Here is a 20,404-nt window from a genome sequence, read left to right on the forward strand (position 1 = left end):
TTAGATCTTGGTGCTTTTTAACTTGAACCGGATGAAGGATTTTAGTCATCGGACGTCTGGATCTTAAGTTATCAGAGAAACAAGCTGAGCTAACGTTAGCAGCAGCTCAGCTCGCAGCCCCTCCGGGACGTCCTTTGTCTGTCCAACAGCGTGGGAGAAGCAGTGATTGTTAAGGTGGAACTGCTTTATTCAGTGTGTTTAAGGTGGAACTGCTTTATTCAGTGTGTTTAGTGGTTTTAATCAGCGGGTCTGTTTGTGTTGGAGAGGAGGAGACCTCTGTGGATCATTGGGCTCCCGGTAGAAACCTCCTGAACCATGAACACTGAAGGAATCCTAACCGGGAGAAGCTACCGAACTAACCCTTTAAAAGAAGAGTGAGATATGGAGAGAGAGAGAGGGAGGGAGCGGTGGTCTCCAGAGCCAGTGACCAACGAAGCTAATGAACAAGAGAAATAAAACTTGATTAGCTGATGTTATGTTCTAAAGCAAGACCTCTGCAGGTCTCCTTTAATTTATTCCTCACGTCAGATCAGATCTTCAAGGTTCTTCTTGAAATGCAAACAGGAATGCACAATGTTAGCTCTCCTCTGGTTCCACTGTTCCTTGAACTTTATGGACACAACCGGCCATAGTTTCACATTAACTGAAATGTGGCTCTATCTGTAAAACCACTCAGCTTGAGTTGTAGAAGTGCCACAGATGTTCAACAAGTGTTCTTGAGTACAGCAATTCTGCATTATTCCCTCCATGTGGATTCGGTGGTACGTCCGACCACAATGTTCAGCTCTCAGAACTCCAGCAGGAGAGTCAGCGGCTCCAGAGAGTTCAGGGCGATCTCTTGTTTCTGTCCGTAAACTCCCTGCTCCACCTTCACGCCTGCCTTCGTGCACTTCACCGAGCCGGACATTAAGTCTCTGCAGGCGGACACCAGGTTGGAGAAGAGCTGGGCGCCCCACCACAGCTCACAACCCCCCTTGTACTGAATCCTTCTCCTGGGTACCGGCTGCCCGAGCAGGGAGTCCTGGGGGATCAGTAAAACGCTCCCGGGAAGGTCGAGAACAGAGACCGAGTGCCCGGTGTCCTTTCGGAAGAGTTTAGTGGTCATCAGACTGCTGGCTGTTGAGGAGAACACAGAGATAAAATGATTTATTGATATTTAACCATTAAGATTCGATGAATCTGTGAAGAACTGAATGAGGAAATGTAGTCAGATAACCAACAATCAGATGTGAATGCGTTCAACTGTCTAGCAGAGAGAACATATGCTGCTATCTCTTAAATGATTAAATGACCGACTTTAAGATATTGTTTAATTTAAAACATTTATTTTATACATTTATACAATTGTCTAGGACGATATTTTATTTTAAGAGCATTTTATGTCACTGATATAATGATAAGTACATCAGAACTGAAACAGGAAAATATTACAAAGTCCAGGTTAAATAACTAACTGATTTCAACCAATGATATCAGGACATTCACCTGTCAATCAATCTTCAACTTTTAGCGACACAGTTGGTGACATTTTAACTGTAAGTGGATAACTATAATATAATTATTGTGAAAGGCCACAATGTGTCTGCATGCATGTATCTGGCTGTAAGATGATCAATTTAAATAACATGTTGTCTTAAGAATATGAACCACAGTGAAACCTGCAGATTTTACCGATCTCATAAGTGACGTCCTCAGTGGCTCCGTGGAAGAAGCACACGTACACGACAATCCCGTCCTGGATCTGAGGACGGAGAGATCAGCTCTGAGTATTAAACGTCTTCTCACTCTTCTGTTTGAGCATGTTAGTGAGCCATATTCTTCTAGTTTGCTACGGCACAACCCACCTCCGCCCACAGAGTGTCGGTCCCGTCCACGGCTGGTCTGGTCTTAACCTTCGCCCTGCTGCACTGCTGGATGACCGTCCGGGCCTGTAGTCTCCTGGGCCTCCGGAGGGAAGCCAGGCTGCTTCATGCACACAAACACAAACCCAGATAATACTCCTACAACTGCTTAAGACACATTAACGAACTGTAAAGGAGGTTAAAAGAGAGCAGGACTTTACCTGTCCACCTCAGGAGGGGGTCTGGCTGTCTGTGCTGGGGCAGAGCCAGAAATAGTGAAGACGGGCCAGGGTTTGGTGCTCGGGGCCACCACAGGCTCCAAGCCACCGCTGGCGCTCCTCTTACCCGAAGAGCCCGCCTCCAGGTCTCTCTTCCTCTTCTCTGGGTGCTGGGCGCTGCCACGGCTCCGGGTTTGCGTCGGTGTTTGGGACGGGGTCTTCTGCTTGCTTGCGGTTTGTGGAGGTTTGGGTTGTGCTGGGGGCTCGGGCGGAGTATGCGGCTCAGTGAGAGGTTTGCTCACGACATAGTGATGTGTTCTGGCGCTGCCCCGAGAGCCGCTGGTCTTGTTCTGGTCCTGAGGTTGCGTCTGCTCCCCTGTCTCAGGTTTCACCGGAACCTGGACGCTGCTTCGGTTCTCAGGCTGAACGTCAGAGCTGTTCTGGACTTCAGACTGCGGCGGCGTCGCTCTCTTGACAGACCAGAGTCTGGTGACAAAGGGGGTGTTAGGAGTCCTTGGCTGGAGGATTATGGGAGTTCTGGGCTGGAAGTTGATGGGAGTTCTCAGATGAAGGAGGATGGGAATTCTGGGCTGAGGGCTGGACGGAGTTACAGGCTGGAGGGACAAAGGGTTCTCCTGGGATTGACATTAGAGACAGAAAGTGAGTCTTTTTAATAACAGTGTGTGAAGTGAACAGGCTCTTATTCAGACGTAGCTTAGCATTGTTAGCAATCCTAAAATCATAATTGGGAATTTCATGAAATCAAACTCGGGGAAATTAGCTGTTTTGTGGTTACCACGGGAACCGTGGGTGTTGCCAAATTAACCAGGCCTGAACGGATTGAAAGTTGAGTTTGATTGTACACTAGTATGACGGCAGTATGTCTTCCAGATACAGATTACAGATCGTGTAAGAGGTTGTGTGTCGGACCACTCTGACCTCTCGATTCGTTGCTGGCTGCTTCTCTTCATCACCAACACTCTCACCACCTTCATCGACATCCCCACCATCATCCTCTTCATCATCACTGCGACCATCGCCATCCTTCCCACTGCCAACAGGTAGACAGAGACCGAGAGAGAATACTGTGTGATTAATTCACTCCCAGACGTGTCCCCTAACGTTAGCCTGGGACAGACTCAGACACACACCTGTCTGAATCCTCGTGGATCTGTGGGGATCTCAGCGCCTCCTCTGATCCTCCTGCTTCTGTCTCGGGTCTTTTCCTCCTCCTGCTGCTGCACAGTGAGCAGCTGTTGATCCACTGCACCACATCAGTCTTCATGGTTTTCCAGAAGTACCTGTGAGAGATCGCGATGAGCAACAGCCTCCTGTGTTCATTATTACCTTAATTTAAAGACAAACTCGACAACCTAGAATTTACCTTTTGGTCTTTATTTCTTTAACTCTTAAAGGTTATTCATTCAGCACCAGGATGGTCAAAATGGATTAATAACAAACACACACATCTGTCTTTAAGCCAGTAAACAGTGCTTCAACTGCTACAGTGATTGGTGCTCCAGCAGTGTTACCCTTCAGGATCAGTAAAGTTTCGAGCTCTCACCTTTCGTTGAGCAGTCGGAGGCACTTGGTGACGTCGAGGTGGTTCAGCTCGTTGTGAAAGTCCACCAGGGCGGCTTCAACCTGCTGTCTGCTCCTCAGAACCGAACGTACCCGATCTCCTCGCACCACGTGGAGCTCGTCGTCTGGGAAACCAGAGAACGAACGAACAACTGATACAAACTGCACAATGAACCCAAATAGTGAACACAATAACTGCGTAAAACAAGCAGTTTGGATGAATTTCGAGCAGATTATTTCCTGTAAACATTCAGAGGTCAGTTTTATACTACTCTTTGTCTGTATTGTGTATTTGTTAACATAAATTCTGTCTAAGCAAACAATTTAATTTACCTTTCTTCACAGAATTAGACGAAACCTTGAGATACAGGCCTGCAGTGTATATATTTTGGGGAGAACATTGCTGAACTAGAAGCCTTTTGGAAGGAAAAATGTGAGACTGTATCTCACCAGCTTTATGTAACATATAACATCACAACATGAAAATCAGTACGTGTGTCTCAGCTGTAGAGAAGAAACCTGCTCTGGTGTCAGAGAGCTCCTGTGGGAACCTACTGACCTGTTACAGTCATTCATTGTAGATTCCGGTTTGTACAAACCTTTGATGGAGAACTGCTTGCAGAACCTCCTGAAGGTGTTCTTCTCTACGTAGCTCAGTCCAGGAGGGTAAGTGCGTTTGCTCAGGTAGAGCTCCACGGCATCGTACTTGGCAAAATAGGCCTGCTCACACAGAAACAGCTCATTAAAACACAAACAAACACACACACTTTTCTCTTCTCTTTGAATCTGTGTCTTCTGTTATTGTTGTTCTTGGGTAATCTCTGATATATATTGATAAGCATTGTCCAGGAAAAGGTTGTTATGACATCAGAATCTGATTGAATTAGCCTCCTGAGGGTCATGGATCATGTTATACTTGAACATACAATAGTCACCCCACCTAGAAACATACCTCCTCCCCTATAGGAGACTGGGCCGGACCTCTGGATGGAGTCTGTGGACGCAAAGAGAGAGACATAAACTAAAGCTTTTAAAACACTAAAGACAGAGCAGGAGTAGTGCTAGCTGCTGTTATTATACCCCTGTTCCTTACCGCTGAGTCGCTGTGGACTAAGAGCGTGGGCACGGCGTCTGGACGGAGGGTGACCTTCTCCCCGCCGCGGTCGAAGCAGTCCTCGGTGAAATGGGTCGAACAAACGGACGACCAGAGGCGAGGATGCCAGTTGGGACGACCGACAGCCTTCAACCAGTGAGCGAGCAGGGCCACGTTGTGAAGGGGAAACCTGGAGGGTGAAGTAGTAAATATACAGATAAAATCATATTAATTAATAATAAACAGCTGTGGTGGTCAAAGGATAGGATCTTATAGAATAAAGGTGGTTAAAATTACTATTACGGTAAAAGGATATTAGTACTGTGCAGTTTTACTCCACATTTTACTGTATAAATACAAGTTTTTACCATCAAAAGAAACAGTTTTGTATATGATGCTATGAAGGTGGTTTTCTGTGCAGTTTACAGTCTGTAATATAAAAAAAACTACTTTATTCTGTATAAATCCCTTTAAAATGTCATATAAATAAAAGGTTTTTCCATGATATATCACAGCGTTTTACTGTTACAGAAACTTATTTAGAGTTTTCTTTCTGTCGTTAGTGTAGTTCGTTATCTAACCGTAGTATCAGCTGTTAACGTGCTCGTACTTATGGAAGGTGAGTCCCAGGCCTCTCTCCACCGGCCCGCAGCAGTTGGTGCAGTTGGAGACGCTGCAGCGGAGCCACTTCCTCTTGGTTCTGCTGAGGCAGGTGACGCAGCTGGTGATCCAGCGGGCCAGGTCCCGGGTCATGCTGGCCCAGTAGTATTGCTTCGAAATCTCCCGCTGGCAGATTCCCTGGCCGAAGTGACCCTGTTTGTCATGGTATTTCTCCAGGATCGAGTTTACCTGGAACAGCGGCGTGGTTGGGAGAACGTTTGCCTTTATTTGATATAAATTCCTTTCTAACGTTTTTTTATGGCTTTCATTATCTCCGTGTTGTATGTACATATTGCGTATTCCTTAACTAATGTGCTCAGTCAAATTACCCCACTGGGTCTAGGAACAGACCCACAGAGAGACGGAGGATACACTAAAAAACTATTAAAATCATGATGATGTGACATTTTTTTGAGGGTCTGTACTAAGCAAAGATGTTTTTTTAAACCTTGAGAACAAGATCTGTAGACCAGGAAACTTCTTCATCACTACAGCACTTCATTATGACTGTTCTGCCACATATTTTAACTTTATTAAATGATTGCAGCTTCTGTGATTTGCACTCGGCAGATTAACTGATAACTGATTAACTGTGCAGCTCCAACCAGCGACCAACAAACCTTAAGGTGCCGTAGCTACAGGATTCATTTGATAACAATAACAACACACTGTAAGTAAATCATGCAAACCTCCTCTCTGCTGCGCGGCACTCTGAGAGGAGGAGAAACTCGCGTGTACATCAGCACTCCATCTGAAACACAAACGTTTATTAAGACCTTTAAATTGAACGTGATCCTGTAATCTGCTTCATTGAGGCTTGAAGGAGGCAGATAAAGTGAGTGATGCTGTTTCCATCACTTTCCACTCACCTATGAGACCGAAGCGCTTGGCCATCCTCTTCAAAGCGCCTCTGCTTTTCTTGCTTTGCATCGGTAAGATCCTGTGGCTCAGATACCTGCACAACATTTCAACACGCGCTCACTTAAACCAAAAATGATGTAACACGTGACGATGAAGCAGTCCGGTTGATCACATGTCTACCTGGCGATCTGGTTGTAAGCCGCGAAGCTCGGCTCGATGACGGTCTTCCTCCTCTTGCACTCCCTCACTGCCTGGACCACCTTGGAGTCTGGATCGGGAGCTGGGAGGCAGTACTGGTGCTCCTGCAGCTCCACGGGGGTTTCAGAGTGATCAAAGGCCGCTCCGGAGGGCTCGGTCGTCTCGGCAGCAGCAGCGGTAGAGAGGAGGTCTTCCAGGGTGTTGGAGTGAAGGAAGTCCTCGTCTGAAGGGACAGGAACCTGAAAACCGAAGAGGATTACCTGATCAGGTGACTCCAGGTTTGTCTAGTAAATGACGATCCCAGGGATACACTGGGAAAACAAAGCCTCTGTGTTCTGCTCTGTGTCACCTCCTCCTCCTGCGCCGTCACAGGGATGATGGTGGGAATGGCATCCGGCGATAGAGTCAGCTGACCCTCCTCGCTCAGCGTGAAACAGGGCGGCTCGAAGTGTCTTGAGCAGAGGCAGGAGTTTGTGCGCAGCGAGCCTTCGTCTCTTTGAGCCACCGCCAGCCACCTTCGCCGTCGCTCCGCCGCCTTCGGAAACCTGCAGGACGGAGGGTTTGTTTTGTCATTATTATGCAGATGATGCTCCGCTTTCATTGAAAAATATAAATGTTTGCATTCCGTGATTTCTGGTCATTTTTAAATTGACTTAAAAAACTGATTTGATTTGATTTGATTTACCATTCATCGCTAACTGTAGGTCCAAGGTTCCCAACTCCCTTTTCTATCATCGAGTAAACTGACTAAATGACCTATTTTAGGGATATTTAACACAATATTCAGAACTGTGCAATCGATTTACTCAGTAACTGCAGGAAGCTTGTGTAAAACAAGTGATTTGGATTCATTTTGAGCAGATTATTTTTATGTTTAGGGAACTTTTAAAACAATTCTTTGTCTGTATTATGTCATTTTTGAAATAATTTTTAACATTTTCTTCTCCCTGACACTCGGCCATTGTTCTATTAGACAATTTACTTTACTTAACATTTACTTTTCTTCACAGAAGTGAACCAAATGCTGACATACAGGCCTACTGTGTATGAGTTTTCTAGCACGCCTTAAAATCAAGAAGGCCTTGCGATGATGATTTCAAGGGGAATTCCCTTTGAAATCAATGAAACGAGGCTGTAGAAACACTACCACTTTTGTCCACAGGGGCCGCCAGCAGCAGCTCAGTGATGTCTGACCTGTGGAAGCTGAGCTCGGGGTTAACGTAGCTGGAGGCGTCGCAGCCGTAGGCCAGGCAGAACTGGACGGGCGGCTCGTGCGGTTCGACGGGACCGCGGCTCTGACAAACAGCACAAGCTTTGATCCAGGTCTTCACCGCCTCCGTCACGCCAACCCAGTAATACATCAACTGGAGGAGGAGTAAGAGGAGGAAGAGGAGGAAGAGAGCATACTCTCTGTCACAGCAGCTTTTCTAACGACGTACAACATCCTTTAATTTGTCTGTTGACCCCTCTGAACTCACCATTATCTCCTTCACCGCCCGGACCCGGCCGGCGTGGTTGTTGTTGTCATGGTAACGGGTCAGGATCTCCCTCATTTCCTCGTCGTTCCTGACGACGCGGAGGAGACGGCCTCGATAACTTCGCCACAGGCAGCCATCTGGAGGACGGAGAGAGGAACTGCAGTCAGTTACAGACAGACGGCTGTTGTTACTCTTCAGAACAGGATATTATATATAATATAATATTTTTATTATATATAAAACTGTTTTATCCAAATAAAAAACATCCATAGGTGATGTTTGAGGATTTCCAAAGGTGTAATTATCTTGATTTTTACCCAAATTTGACACAGTTTACTTGAAATGTTGGCCTAATGCAGGATTTTAATGTTATATATTACAGACCTGGATCACCATATCCATGAAATTCGACCATTTCAGTCACTAAACGGCTCATAAAAGTTGTCAGAAGAAGAACGGTGACAACACAAACTCACTACTCACTTGTAAAGTGGGTGCAAAGTAACAAGAAAACATGATTTAATCTGAACAATAAAGGTCTTATGATGCACTGCAGCGATACCACATTGTCGAGGCTTTAAAAGCTCTGAAATACCTTTATACAGAAAGTGCTTGCTGGCAGCTCTGGTCACTTTCTTTGAACTCTTTGATGCATCTACAGGAAACGTTCCCGCCCGCACAAAGAGCTCCACCTTGTCCATGAAGTCAAAAGAAGGCATCTGTGAGGGAGGAGGTGAAAGAGAGACACCTTTATTAATAATAATAATAATAATCAAGCTGTGAGGATTTGTCAATTTACTGATTAACAGTCTAAAAATGAGCTGGTAGCAATTCTGTTATTCAATTAATTGATTGATATCTATTCATTAAGAATGCTAAGTTTGTCTTTGTTGCAGCTATAATCAAATATTTCCTTACTTGCAACAAATAATCAACTCGTGTTTTGTTAAATATTAAATAATAATGTTAAATTTGTCCTTGTTGTTGCAAATAATTCAACATTTTCCCATTTTCTCTGTTTCATATTGAATATATCTAAACTTTAGACATTAATTTAGCCAAATTAAAACATCATTCTGAACATTTAGACATCTGATCATTATTGATGATCAATAATAAACAAATGCTTAATGGATTAATTATAAAAACTACAACTCGCTATATTAATTAATAAAGAAATAATGTTTCTAACTATCTGTAAAGGACACAGGCACACTTTGACTCTGATGTTATAAAAATATAAATATAATTTCCATACAACACATTTATGAGCTTAAAGCAGCTCCAGTTGTCTCATCTTACGTCCGGTAAACACAAATCCTCGTTACACCGTCGGCAACTTTTAACCCAAACTCAACTTTCCGCGGGTTGTTTTTCACCTCAACTCTTCTCACAGCGAGTTTAGTTGATCTTACTTCGTCTAAATGTGCACATATATCCTCCAAATTTACACATTTCAGGTCAAACTAGAGGCCAAATGCGACGTTTGGTGGTGTGCTCATTTAAGCTAGCTGCAGCAACCGTGTGCGTTCCGGTGTGGGGATTTTCAAAATAAAGGTTTACATTCAGCTTGTGACTTTTAGCTTGTTGAAATAAAGCCTTAAAATAAAATAAATAAATAACATGTTGTGGTTTTTTTTGTCAGTTTTGATACTAGATTTGTACGTATGTTACATTTTATAAATAATATATTAAATAAATCGCTATTTTGTTTTTAATTTTTAAAGTTTTTTCTTGATAACATCTTAATAATTTTGATATCTGAAAGGTTTTATTATTAATAGTAGTTATATAGGCTAATGTAAATATGAACCAAAATGTATTTAAGTTAATAAATAAATCATAACTTTTACTATGATTTTGAACTATTCACCTTTTCAACTAAGAAAAGTCGATATATAACAACAATATCCTGCTTCTCTTCTATCACACAGACAGCTCAGAATTAATGTAAATTAAGTTTATAGGATTAAATTTGGTAAAAAAGGTTAATTTACAACGTATTCCTTAATTTGTGTGCTTTTATTTTGGCCCCTAAATCCTGTCACCGGAAGTGTGATTGCTGTGACTTGACTGCAGCAGTGTGACGCAGGTTGCTGTAACCCGAGTTTACTGAGTGCTGTTCACTTCCGCTTCCGTTAACACCGCTGAGCGCCCCCTGCTGGCCCGGAGGAGAACACCGTGTTTACTCTGCACTACATTAGATTTCTGTTTTTAATGTGTTTTAAAGGTTTGTTTAATCCCTCTTTATGTTTTAAATTCTTCTGTTTGTGTAAAATAAATATTCTGGAGGAAGATTTTGATCTCAAAAGGTTGAATAAATGTTTTATAATCTGGCTTTAATGTGAATTTACACAATATTTCTGGTGTTTCCTTTTGATTTATTTGATTTTTTTAATACTATTTTATTTTAATATGTTGTTTTATTTAATTCCTGCACACACTGTTTTGTATTATGTTTATTATGTTTACGTCTCCGGAACAGATCTCTCTTTATACTGTAAATATTGTGCTGCTTTAACTCTGTTTAACTGTTTTTCTACATTAGTTGTTAGTTAAGAGTTGGATCTCGATTGAACTCTGGTTAAATAAAGTTAAAATAAAATAAAATAAACATCTGTATGGGGGTGAATCTAGCGAAATATTAACATTTATTTTATTTTAAAAATTATAAAAACATTGCAAACATTCACATATATCAATATTTGCCTGGAAAAGCCCCAAAATGAGAGAAATTTCTCCAAATACAAACATCCAAACACTGAATTTAACAGACCATAGACTAAAGGTGTTCATTACTGTTATTTTTTAAATGAACCTAAATTAATTTATTAAATCTGACACCAAACTGGTGTTCATGGTGGTGTGAATCAAAGACAAACTCTAAATCTGTGTCATTCTGTTTCTTTATCACAAACACATAAATCCAAAATATCAACCCAATACGCCTGCAGCCTTCGTTGTCAGACACCTTAACGGCGGTTCAGAACTCCATCAGGTGTGTGTACGGTCCGTTGGTGTCCAGCTTCAGCACCTGTCTGTTCCCGTACGTCCCGTGTTTCACCGTCACCGCGGCCGCCGTCAGTTCCCGCTCACACAGAGAGACGAAGGCGCCGTAGAGCCGCAGTCCGTCCTCTTTGCTGATGTTGTTGTGGTACTGCATGGCCCGGCCTTTGCACTTCCCGCCCAGCGTGGCCTGAGGGACGATCAGCAGGCTGCCGGGGAGCTCCGCCACCGACACCATCTTCCCCGAGTCGGACTCACACAGCCGCAGGTTGAGCAGCGAGGACACTGGAGGAGGAGGAGGAGGAGGGGAGACCATATTCATGTCTAATGTTGAAGGGGATCAAAAGGTTAACAAAAAGGTCACTCACCCATCTTAGGGAGGATGTCGTCTGTGGCTCCTTTAAAGAAGCAGATGTAAATCACCATTCCTCTTTCGATCTGAACACAGAGAGACACAGAGAGAGTTCAGACTGTGGACCAATCAGCAGCCGGTGTCTCCCTAAGTCCCGCCCCCTTCTGGCTCATTTTATGTTCCCTTTTCTTTATAATTATTAACTTTAATCACTTGAGTTCAGCAACAAAGACATGTAAACACGGGATCAGTAGATCAACCTGCGGGTCGAGACCCTCCACTAGGGGTCGCCAAACCTTCACAGGAGGTCGCTACGCCTTCTTGATTTATATATCTTCATTTTCTATTCTGATATATTCTGATAAATCCTGATATATTCTGATATATTCTGATATATTCTGATAAATCCTGATATATTCTGATATATTCTGATATATTCTGATATATTCTGATAAATCCTGATAAATCCTGATATATTCTGATATATTCTGATATATTCTGATATATTCTGATAAATCCTGATAAATCCTGATATATTCTGATATATTCTGATAAATCCTGATATATTCTGATATATTCTGATAAATCCTGACATATTCTGATATATTCTGATATATCCTGATAAATCCTGATATATTCTGATAAATCCTGATAAATTCTGATATATTCTGATATATTCTGATATATTCTGATAAATCCTGATAAATCCTGATATATTCTGATATATTCTGATATATTCTGATAAATCCTGATAAATTCTGATAAATCCTGATATATTCTGATATATTCTGATAAATCCTGATATATCCTGATATATTCTGATATATTCTGATAAATCCTGATCTGAAGTTATTGACATTGTCTCACAGGAAACAGCAGCGTCTTTATTAAAGTGAATCAGTGATGAATCGCCCTCACGCACTTCAACAGGAGCCGAAGATCTCCTCGTTCTCTAGAGTCGAAGATGCCGACACACAAACTTTTTATTTTATTCTTCCATCTTTAATGAATCATCTCACTTCCTCCTAATTTCATTACAAAAACGTCACATTTTGAAGAACAGTTCGCACTCTACTGTTGTTATATGAAGGATTGTTTTCAGTTTACTCAGAGTTACACAGAGGCACCTGGTCTCACCTGGTCTCACCTGGTCTCACCTGTCTCACCTGGTCTCACCTGGACAAACTGAGCCTCTGAGTCCTCCTCCGCCGGTCTCACCTGCAGCGTGGCCCGCAGACACTGCTGCAGCACCGTGCGGGCCACCGTAACAGCGCCTTTCTCCGACATCACAGCTCGGACTTTATCCTCTGGGCCGCTTTAAACTCTACGAACAGGACGGACCGACGGACCGACGGACCGACGGCCACCGGACAGACTCTGCCCCCGGGGACACCGACAGACTGACGTTAACGCGCTTCCGCATTAACGTCAACCGAAGCTGCGCGAAGGAGCTCAAAACTGCGCGTTGTTTGCGCAGTCTTCACCTTCTTTTTCTTTCTTTCTTTCTTTCTTTCTTTCTTTCTTTCTTTCTTTCTGGGGTGGATTTTATTTTTGTGAAGTTAAGGCAACACAAAAATAAAAACAGTTTTTTTTTTTTAATGAATTAATATTTATGTTTTATGTATTTTAAAGTGTAAATATAAAGAAAATGAAAACAAATGATGGATTTAAATGTCAGTTTACAGTTTATTTATTTATTTATTCTTCCTTTTAGTCATCTTATGAATTTGAAACTGAATTTATATTATTAATATTATTATTATTTATTATTTTAATATATATATAATTATATTCTGAGATATAAACTAATTAAAATAAATTACATTATTTTTCCTTCACATTTAAAATGTTACAGAAAAACAACATTAAACACACGCATGCGTACTCGGCGCATGCTTGACGCGCACCAAGCTAGCCGAACAGCTAACCATGGCTCAGCTCACATACAGCAGACTGTCGCATTTACTGAGAATATCCGTGAATAAACCGTCAGCTTTACGAACGGGGACGGAGATAAAACACGGGGCTGCGTGTTGTGTTCAGTCCAAACGCTGCCAGGTAAGATTTACTGCCTGTTTCTGTTAGCATAACACAGCTACAGCTAGCGGACCGCTAGCGTGTTAGCGTCAAGCTAGAGAGAAAGAGAGCGCGAAACCGGAAGTAGTCTAAATAAAAGCGGTAACGGTAAAACAAAAGTTTTAACTGAAGAAAATACAAAAAAGAAAACATAATTAAATGTGAACCCGTTGTGTTTTTATTGGATTATATGTTGTTAGATACACGTCTTATACATGTACTTTCACTTTGATGCGTATTCTTTAAAATAAGTTATATTATTTTGAACTCTACAACCGGAAGTGCTTCGTGTATTCGTGAGAGCTTGATTCATACGCACTGCTGCTCAAAGACTCACTAACCAGCAACTTGCTCTATAAATCTGTTCAATAGGGGGTCAATTAGTTATTATTAGCATGTTTTTGTTATTCCTAACATTTAAATAATCTAGTAGCAGCTCTAGAAGCAGTTATAATGTTTCTGTCTGCAGTGTCTGAATGATTACACAAACAATTTGTAGCACTTTCTAACAATTCACCCTTTATAAAGGGGTTATAAGTTGTAACCAATGGCTTAATTAATGCATAATAAATCATTTAATAATGCTTTAATGTTCAGTTAAAAGCCCATGTTGGTAATAATGAATAAATAAAGGAGTTTGTCACTTTTTAATAAGCTGTCAGTGGTTGGTTAATGGAGTTTGGTTGGAGGAGAAAAAAATACCAACCTGCCAGCCAAAGACAGATCTATAAATAACTAGTAAATGACTGAAATAACCCTTCCTTGCTACAGTTTTAGGCGGCTGTGATTGGCTGCCAACAAACCAGATCATCCGTCTGATTGGACAAAAACAACTCTGACCAAACTTAATGTTAAATGTAGTCGATTTAACGTTGCCCTTTCTCAACAACGCAGTGCTAGTACAAGATATGTGTGTATGTTTCCTGTTATGTTTGGGACGACGGGTAAATTCAGCATGAACGTGATCCATCAGGCAGCATTTGTTTTATTAAAATGAACAATGAACGTTTGGAGATCATATAGTGATAAAAGCCTTTTCTGTTCATTTCAAAATGTCTATTATGGGAACATTTTTAAGTTCTTGGTGACTTATTTCCACTAAACCCACCACAGCGTCTTTTAGTCTTTACTTCGCCTTTCTGAAACCTACAGAAAGCTTCATTTTCACAGCAGAGGAAAGGAGTCTTCCTCACCTTCAGGTTGCGTTCACTGAGCGTCTCTCTTGTGTTCCTGTGTCTCGCAGAGGTCGGTGGACAGCAAGGCGTTACAGGAGCGGCAGAAGCAGATAATGGCGAAAGGTCTTCCCAAGCAGAAGCCCATCGCAGGGGTCAAACAGGTCATCGTCGTGGCTTCGGGGAAAGGTGGCGTGGGAAAGTCCACCACCGCAGGTGCAGCACGAGGTTCCTCATGGAGCCTTCTTAGAGTATCGTTATTCTTACAGCAAACACATCCAGAGATTCAGGAGTCTGTAAGTTTCCAGTCCGTTTAATGTCTGTGTTTCTGTCTCTGCAGTGAATTTGGCTCTCGGATTAATGGCCAACGATTCGGTAAGGAGTCTCTATTACATTCACATCATTTATTTAAAACCAAACAATTGAATTCATTTTTAATTTTAATCCCCAATCAGGTCTTTTCTTTCAGGTAAATGTTTGATCAGACCGCAGCCTGTTCACCTGCTTACGGCCTCAGATAGTTTCTGAATACATTTATTTTATTATTTGTTTTGCAGGGAGAGTGCACAGTTAAAAGCAATTACATCAGAGTTAGCTAACTGCTAATTTGCATCTGTAGACAAAAAACTGACTACAGAACCTAAAACAGGACAATACATAAAAGTCCATCAGTGTGAGACAATAAAGACAATCAGTGAGATAATAATTACAGTAAGGCAAGAGCTTGAAGCTGAATAAAAGAGAGTTATAATCACATTTTCCTGTCTGTAGTGTTTGTAAGAGATCAGTTATTTCATCCACTTTGTTTGTCTCAGTCGAAGTCCGTCGGTCTGTTGGACGCTGACGTCTACGGTCCGTCTATTCCCAAACTCATGAACCTGAAGGGAAACCCGGAGCTCTCTGACAGTACGGCGCGTTGTTCATCTTTCTCTCTATATTGATCAGTGATTATTGGTTTTAAATGTTGTGTTTAACAGTTCTGGGTTGATATTTAGAGTTCAGCTGTTTTATCTTCCAGACAACCTGATGGTCCCACTCACCAACTACGGGATCCCTTGGTGAGTCCTTAAACATCTCTCCTATAAAAATGAACCTGTAGCTCCTGCTCTGACCCCTGACCTCTTCTTAACCCCCCCCCCGCCACCTTTCTCTCAGCATGTCGATGGGCTTCCTGGTGGAGGACGTCGCTCCCATCGTCTGGAGGGGGCTGATGGTGATGTCAGCGATAGAGAAACTGCTCAGACAGGTCAGACCGTCCCTCCACCTGAGGTCAGACAGCAACGTTCAACTGAATCTATACAGATCAACGTGTGTGTGTGTGTGTGTGTGTGTGTGTGTGTGTGTGTGTGTGTGTGTGTGTGTAGGTGGACTGGGGGTCGTTGGATTATCTGGTAGTCGATATGCCTCCTGGGACAGGAGACGTCCAACTGTCAATTACCCAGAACATCCCAATTGCAGGTCAGTCGCGCACACACACACACACACACACACACACACACACACACACACACACGCTCTCATTAATGATATTATTAATAATGATGTATATTAGTACAGGAAAGGAGACTGTGAACATAGAACCTTTCAAAATAAAGTTACAAAGTGCTTTACAGTAAAAAACAAATAATAAAAGTAAATAAAATAATAATTGAAACAAATACCATCAGTTAAGTAAGAGACGTGATAAAAGTGAGTTTTAATTTGAAGGAGTTTCTGTGTTTTGTTGCGCAGGCGCCGTCATTGTATCGACGCCGCAGGACATCGCCCTGCTGGACGCTCGCAGAGGAGCCGAGATGTTCAAGAAAGTCCACGTGCCGGTAATCGCAGCCACGGTTGTAAAAATCCCCGGCGAATGAAATCCGATGAAGGGCGAGAGAGAGAGGGTACAAACGTTTGGTGTCTCTGCAGGTTCTCGGCCTGGTGCAGAACATGAGCGTCTTCCAGTGTCCCAACTGTCGACACCAGACTCACATCTTCGGCTCCGACGGCGCCCGACAGCTCGCAGACACTCTGGGAGTCCGGTTGTTGGGTAGGTGTGAGGAGCAGGAAGTACATCAGCCGCTCCTTTAAAGGGAAGTGACAGACAGTTTGAGCGGAGCGAGGGAGTTGGGTACAGACTGTACTGTCGGAGCAGATCTCTTCATACACTGTCAGACCGGTAGAACCACAGCAGAGAGTATGTTTACTTATTAAAGTTATTTAAATCTGCATGTTAGAATGACACAGCAGCAAAAAGTCTTTAAATAAATCAGAGCTCAGTTATCCTGCTCAGACTGAGACTTTATTTTACACCAACATGGATGTTTCCCTGAGACTTCTGTTCATGTTTTTAATGTTTTTATTAGTTGTTTGTTTTTTAAACATATCTTTATTATTAATTATGCATCAAATCCTATTCAACTCAACTCAGCTTTATTTATAAAGCACCTTTCATACAAACATGCAGCCTTAAGCAAATAAAAACAAAATGAACAACCATGAATTAAACTGTGCAAAGCATCAAAAAAATTTAAAAATAGATAAAAATGTATGTTGATGTGAAAATAAACACCAGGGAGACAAATTATGTAAAAACCAAAGATTAAAACCTAAAGGCTCTAACATTCCTCCAAAGTAAAAGCCTGATTAAAAAGATTGAATTTCCTTTTAATAATACTGATATAGTAATATAATAATACAATAATACACTGATCAGATATCCAGAGGCAGTGAGATCACATGTTACATCAACACCCTCCCGTCCTCTTCCAGTCCCTCCAGAACTGTACACTGCTATACTTGTGAGGGCTCTCATTAATAAAATACAATAAAATAATACAACTTCAGCGTTTAACCACAATGCTTTGGTCTGTGAACTACCTTCCAAAATATATGAGACATTCTAGGTCCTATATAAGAAATGGAGACTGTGTCTGAAACTGTTGGAGTCTCCTGATTACAGTGTGAAGGTTGCGTAGTGTGAACAGAGAGTCTCTCTGACAGTCTCCTGTCTCACAGCCGGTTCACATTCTGCTTGAACTCGCTTGTTTTTGGATCATTTTGATGGATTTCTCCTTTCCTGTCATATTTGATCTTCCTCCAGGTGACGTTCCTCTTCATCTGAACATCAGAGAGACGTCAGACAGAGGACAGCCAGTGGTCGTCTCCTCTCCCGACAGCCCGGAGGTCACCACTCTACTTTATTCTACTTTATTCTTCTTTATTCTTCTTTATTCTACTTTATTCTACTTTATTCTACTTTATTCTTCTTTATTCTTCTTTATTCTACTTTACTCTACTTTATTCTTCTTTATTCTACTTTATTCTACTTTATTCTTTACTCTTCTTTGTTCTTCTTTATTCTACTTTATTCTTCTTTATTCTACTTTATTCTTCTTTATTCATCTTTATTCTACTTTATTCTACTTTATTCTACTTTATTCTTCTTTATTCTACTTTATTCTACTTTATTCTTCTTTATCCTACTTTATTCTACTTTATTCTACTTTATTCTTCTTTATTCTACTTTATTCTTCTTTATCCTTCTTTATTCTTCTTTATTCTACTTTATTCTTTACTCTCTTTATTCTTCTTTATTCTTCTTTATTCTACTTTATTCTACTTTATTCTTCTTTATCCTACTTTATTCTACTTTATTCTTCTTTATTCTACTTTATTCTACTTTATCCTTCTTTATTCTTCTTTATTCTACTTTATTCTTCTTTATCCTTCTTTATTCTACTTTATTCTACTTTATTCTTCTTTATTCTACTTTATCCTTCTTTATTCTACTTTATTCTACTTTATTCTTCTTTTTTCTACTTTATTCTACTTTATCCTTCTTTATTCTTCTTTATTCTACTTTATCCTTCTTTATTCTACTTTATTCTTCTTTTTTCTACTTTATTCTACTTTATCCTTCTTTATTCTTCTTTATTCTACTTTATTCTACTTTATCCTTCTTTATTCTACTTTTTGCTACTTTATTCTACTTTATTCTTTACTCTCCTTTATTCTTCTTTATCCTTCTTTATTCTACTTTATTCTTCTTTGTTCTGTATTCTTCTTTATCCTTCTTTATTCTTCTTTATCCTTCTTTATTCTACTTTATTCTTTACTCTCCTTTATTCTTCTTTATCCTTCTTTATTCTACTTTATTCTTCTTTGTTCTGTATTCTTCTTTATCCTTCTTTATTCTTCTTTATCCTTCTTTATTCTACTTTATTCTTTGTTCTTTACTCTTCTTTATCCTTCTTTATTCTTCTTTATCCTTCTTTATTCTACTTTATTCTTCTTTATTCTACTTTTACTCTTCTTTATCCTTCTTTATTCTTCTTTATCCTTCTTTATTCTACTTTATTCTTCTTTATTCTACTTTTACTCTTCTTTATCCTTCTTTATTCTTCTTCTGTTGCTGATAGCTGTGTTCCTCCCTCTTCCACACCTTTGTCTATATTTCTGCTCGCCTTAACGCCGCTCTGACGTGTATTTTCTACGAGCTTTGTGTTTTATTGTGTGTGTGTGTGTGTTTGCTCTGTAGGCGGAGGCGTACAGGAAGGTGGCGTCTGCTGTGGTCCAGAGATTACAGGAAGTCAACACCTGATTGGCGGCTCCAACAGGAAGTAAACTGGGAACGAACATAAACAAACAAACATGTAAACAAACAGAAATGCACAAACCTGCTGTCGTAACGCACAATGAGTTCAACCCGAAGCACTACGAGCTACAGTAACTGAGTGAACTGTATTAATGCGACAGTGTTACTGAATAATGTGATTATATTTAATTAAACTGTGATAAAGGCTGTTTATGATATTCTGAATATTACAGTGTTTGAATATTTAAAATAACTGCGTATTAGTAACTGGTTAATATTCCAATGCAGTATAAAGAAATGAATTGCTCAGATTGGATCTGTAATAAGATTTCTGGACAGACGTTGGGATTCAAGAATATCTCAAAAATGAATGTCGTCAACTTAATATCTAATTCTCTGTGTAATAATATATAGATGCCTTCACATTTTTAGCTATAAAATGGTTATTAAACTGAAGCTGAAACAGTCACAGCTCTATATAACTGTCACTGTATCATGTATGTCTTTCAGAGGCTGCAGCGAGCTCCGTTTTACAGCTGCAGTGAACATAATGTTCTCATGTGAAACTAACTAACCTAACCTAACGCATCCATCGGTACCAACCATGTCATGCCAGCATGTTGGGTTGGCAAAGGACAAAGTTGACCTCTGACCTCAAGATATCTGAATGAAAATGGGTTCTGTGGGAACTCCCGAGTCTCCACTTTATGCTACTAGAGTCCATAAACACTCCACTCTGCTCAAAGGACGGACAGATAATAAATGAATGTCACCCATTTGTTTGTGTTTATGGATCTGAATTACTGAAATTGAAATGGATTAAAATGATCATTGAATTGATTTATTCTGGATGTTTATTGGTTTATCTTCAAATAAACTTCAGTTGCTGTTTTATTGAAAACGAAAAGTCTCTTTTTTTGTCTTCCATGACACAAAAAATATAAATTATTGTGAATAAAAATAAATATTCACACAGAAATAACATTAATATAGACAGTGCTGGGCAGTAAGGCATCCCCAGTAACCAGTAGAGTAACTAATTACTAATACATCTCAGTAATAATTCAGTTACCCTCCCAAATATAACTAGTTACAACCTTACTGGAAATACTCCATTACTCTGATTTTAACAAACAAAACTGGATTTTAATGGTCGTAAATCTGAAGTTTGAACATCTAATTACTGTTGGTAGGTTAGTAATTAGTAAAGTAATAAAACTTGTGAACAATACAAAACAAATGTGTCAGAATAAATAATAAATCTCTGAAACAGCCGTTTAAAGGTTGTCAGC

The 20,404-nt window shown here is 40.6% G+C and overlaps 3 protein-coding genes and 1 long non-coding RNA gene across 10 annotated transcripts; 1 reads left to right on the forward strand and 3 right to left on the reverse strand.

Moving 5' to 3' along the window:
- Positions 1-473: 473 nt before the first annotated feature.
- Positions 474-9,457, reverse strand: LOC127359749 (uncharacterized). Of its 6 annotated transcripts, none has more exons than XM_051393875.1 (19): positions 9,346-9,457; positions 8,526-8,649; positions 7,931-8,067; positions 7,647-7,816; positions 6,802-6,997; positions 6,435-6,691; positions 6,263-6,348; positions 6,083-6,144; positions 5,344-5,582; positions 4,734-4,923; positions 4,593-4,634; positions 4,240-4,360; positions 3,624-3,765; positions 3,211-3,360; positions 2,990-3,110; positions 2,063-2,694; positions 1,845-1,965; positions 1,672-1,741; positions 474-1,116 (listed from the first exon to the last, which is right to left on the reverse strand). In XM_051393875.1, the coding sequence occupies exons 2-19, from the start codon at positions 8,647-8,649 to the stop codon at positions 788-790; spliced, it is 3,189 nt and encodes a 1,062-aa protein (XP_051249835.1). In that variant the 5' UTR covers positions 9,346-9,457; the 3' UTR covers positions 474-787. The 6 variants fall into 6 exon arrangements, with proteins under 6 accessions (XP_051249835.1, XP_051249842.1, XP_051249858.1 ...); XM_051393882.1 differs by having other exon boundaries at positions 9,310-9,457; XM_051393898.1 differs by having other exon boundaries at positions 2,999-3,110; positions 9,233-9,457.
- Positions 9,458-10,818: 1,361 nt separating this feature from the next.
- Positions 10,819-12,727, reverse strand: LOC127360147 (D-aminoacyl-tRNA deacylase 2). 2 transcript variants are annotated; one of them, XM_051394412.1, is made up of 3 exons: positions 12,507-12,727; positions 11,305-11,374; positions 10,819-11,221 (listed from the first exon to the last, which is right to left on the reverse strand). In XM_051394412.1, exons 1-3 carry the CDS (start codon positions 12,573-12,575, stop codon positions 10,914-10,916), a joined length of 447 nt encoding a protein of 148 aa, XP_051250372.1. In that variant the 5' UTR covers positions 12,576-12,727; the 3' UTR covers positions 10,819-10,913. The 2 variants fall into 2 exon arrangements, with proteins under 2 accessions (XP_051250372.1, XP_051250370.1); XM_051394410.1 differs by having other exon boundaries at positions 12,465-12,725.
- Positions 12,728-13,160: 433 nt separating this feature from the next.
- nubpl (nucleotide binding protein-like) lies at positions 13,161-20,019 on the forward strand. The gene is made up of 11 exons (XM_051394409.1): positions 13,161-13,346; positions 14,608-14,752; positions 14,877-14,911; positions 15,352-15,442; positions 15,555-15,594; positions 15,692-15,782; positions 15,901-15,994; positions 16,268-16,353; positions 16,445-16,565; positions 17,619-17,701; positions 19,056-20,019. Exons 1-11 carry the CDS (start codon positions 13,218-13,220, stop codon positions 19,116-19,118), a joined length of 978 nt encoding a protein of 325 aa, XP_051250369.1. The 5' UTR covers positions 13,161-13,217; the 3' UTR covers positions 19,119-20,019.
- On the reverse strand, positions 18,435-19,058 carry LOC127360162 (uncharacterized). The gene is made up of 2 exons (XR_007883312.1): positions 18,820-19,058; positions 18,435-18,788 (listed from the first exon to the last, which is right to left on the reverse strand). It is a non-coding gene; the product is annotated as an uncharacterized LOC127360162 (long non-coding RNA).
- Positions 20,020-20,404: the final 385 nt, after the last annotated feature.

The sequence above is a fragment of the Dicentrarchus labrax genome, unplaced genomic scaffold (genome assembly GCF_905237075.1).
Source record: "Dicentrarchus labrax unplaced genomic scaffold, dlabrax2021, whole genome shotgun sequence".
In the NCBI taxonomy this organism is placed as follows: Eukaryota; Metazoa; Chordata; class Actinopteri; family Moronidae; genus Dicentrarchus; species Dicentrarchus labrax.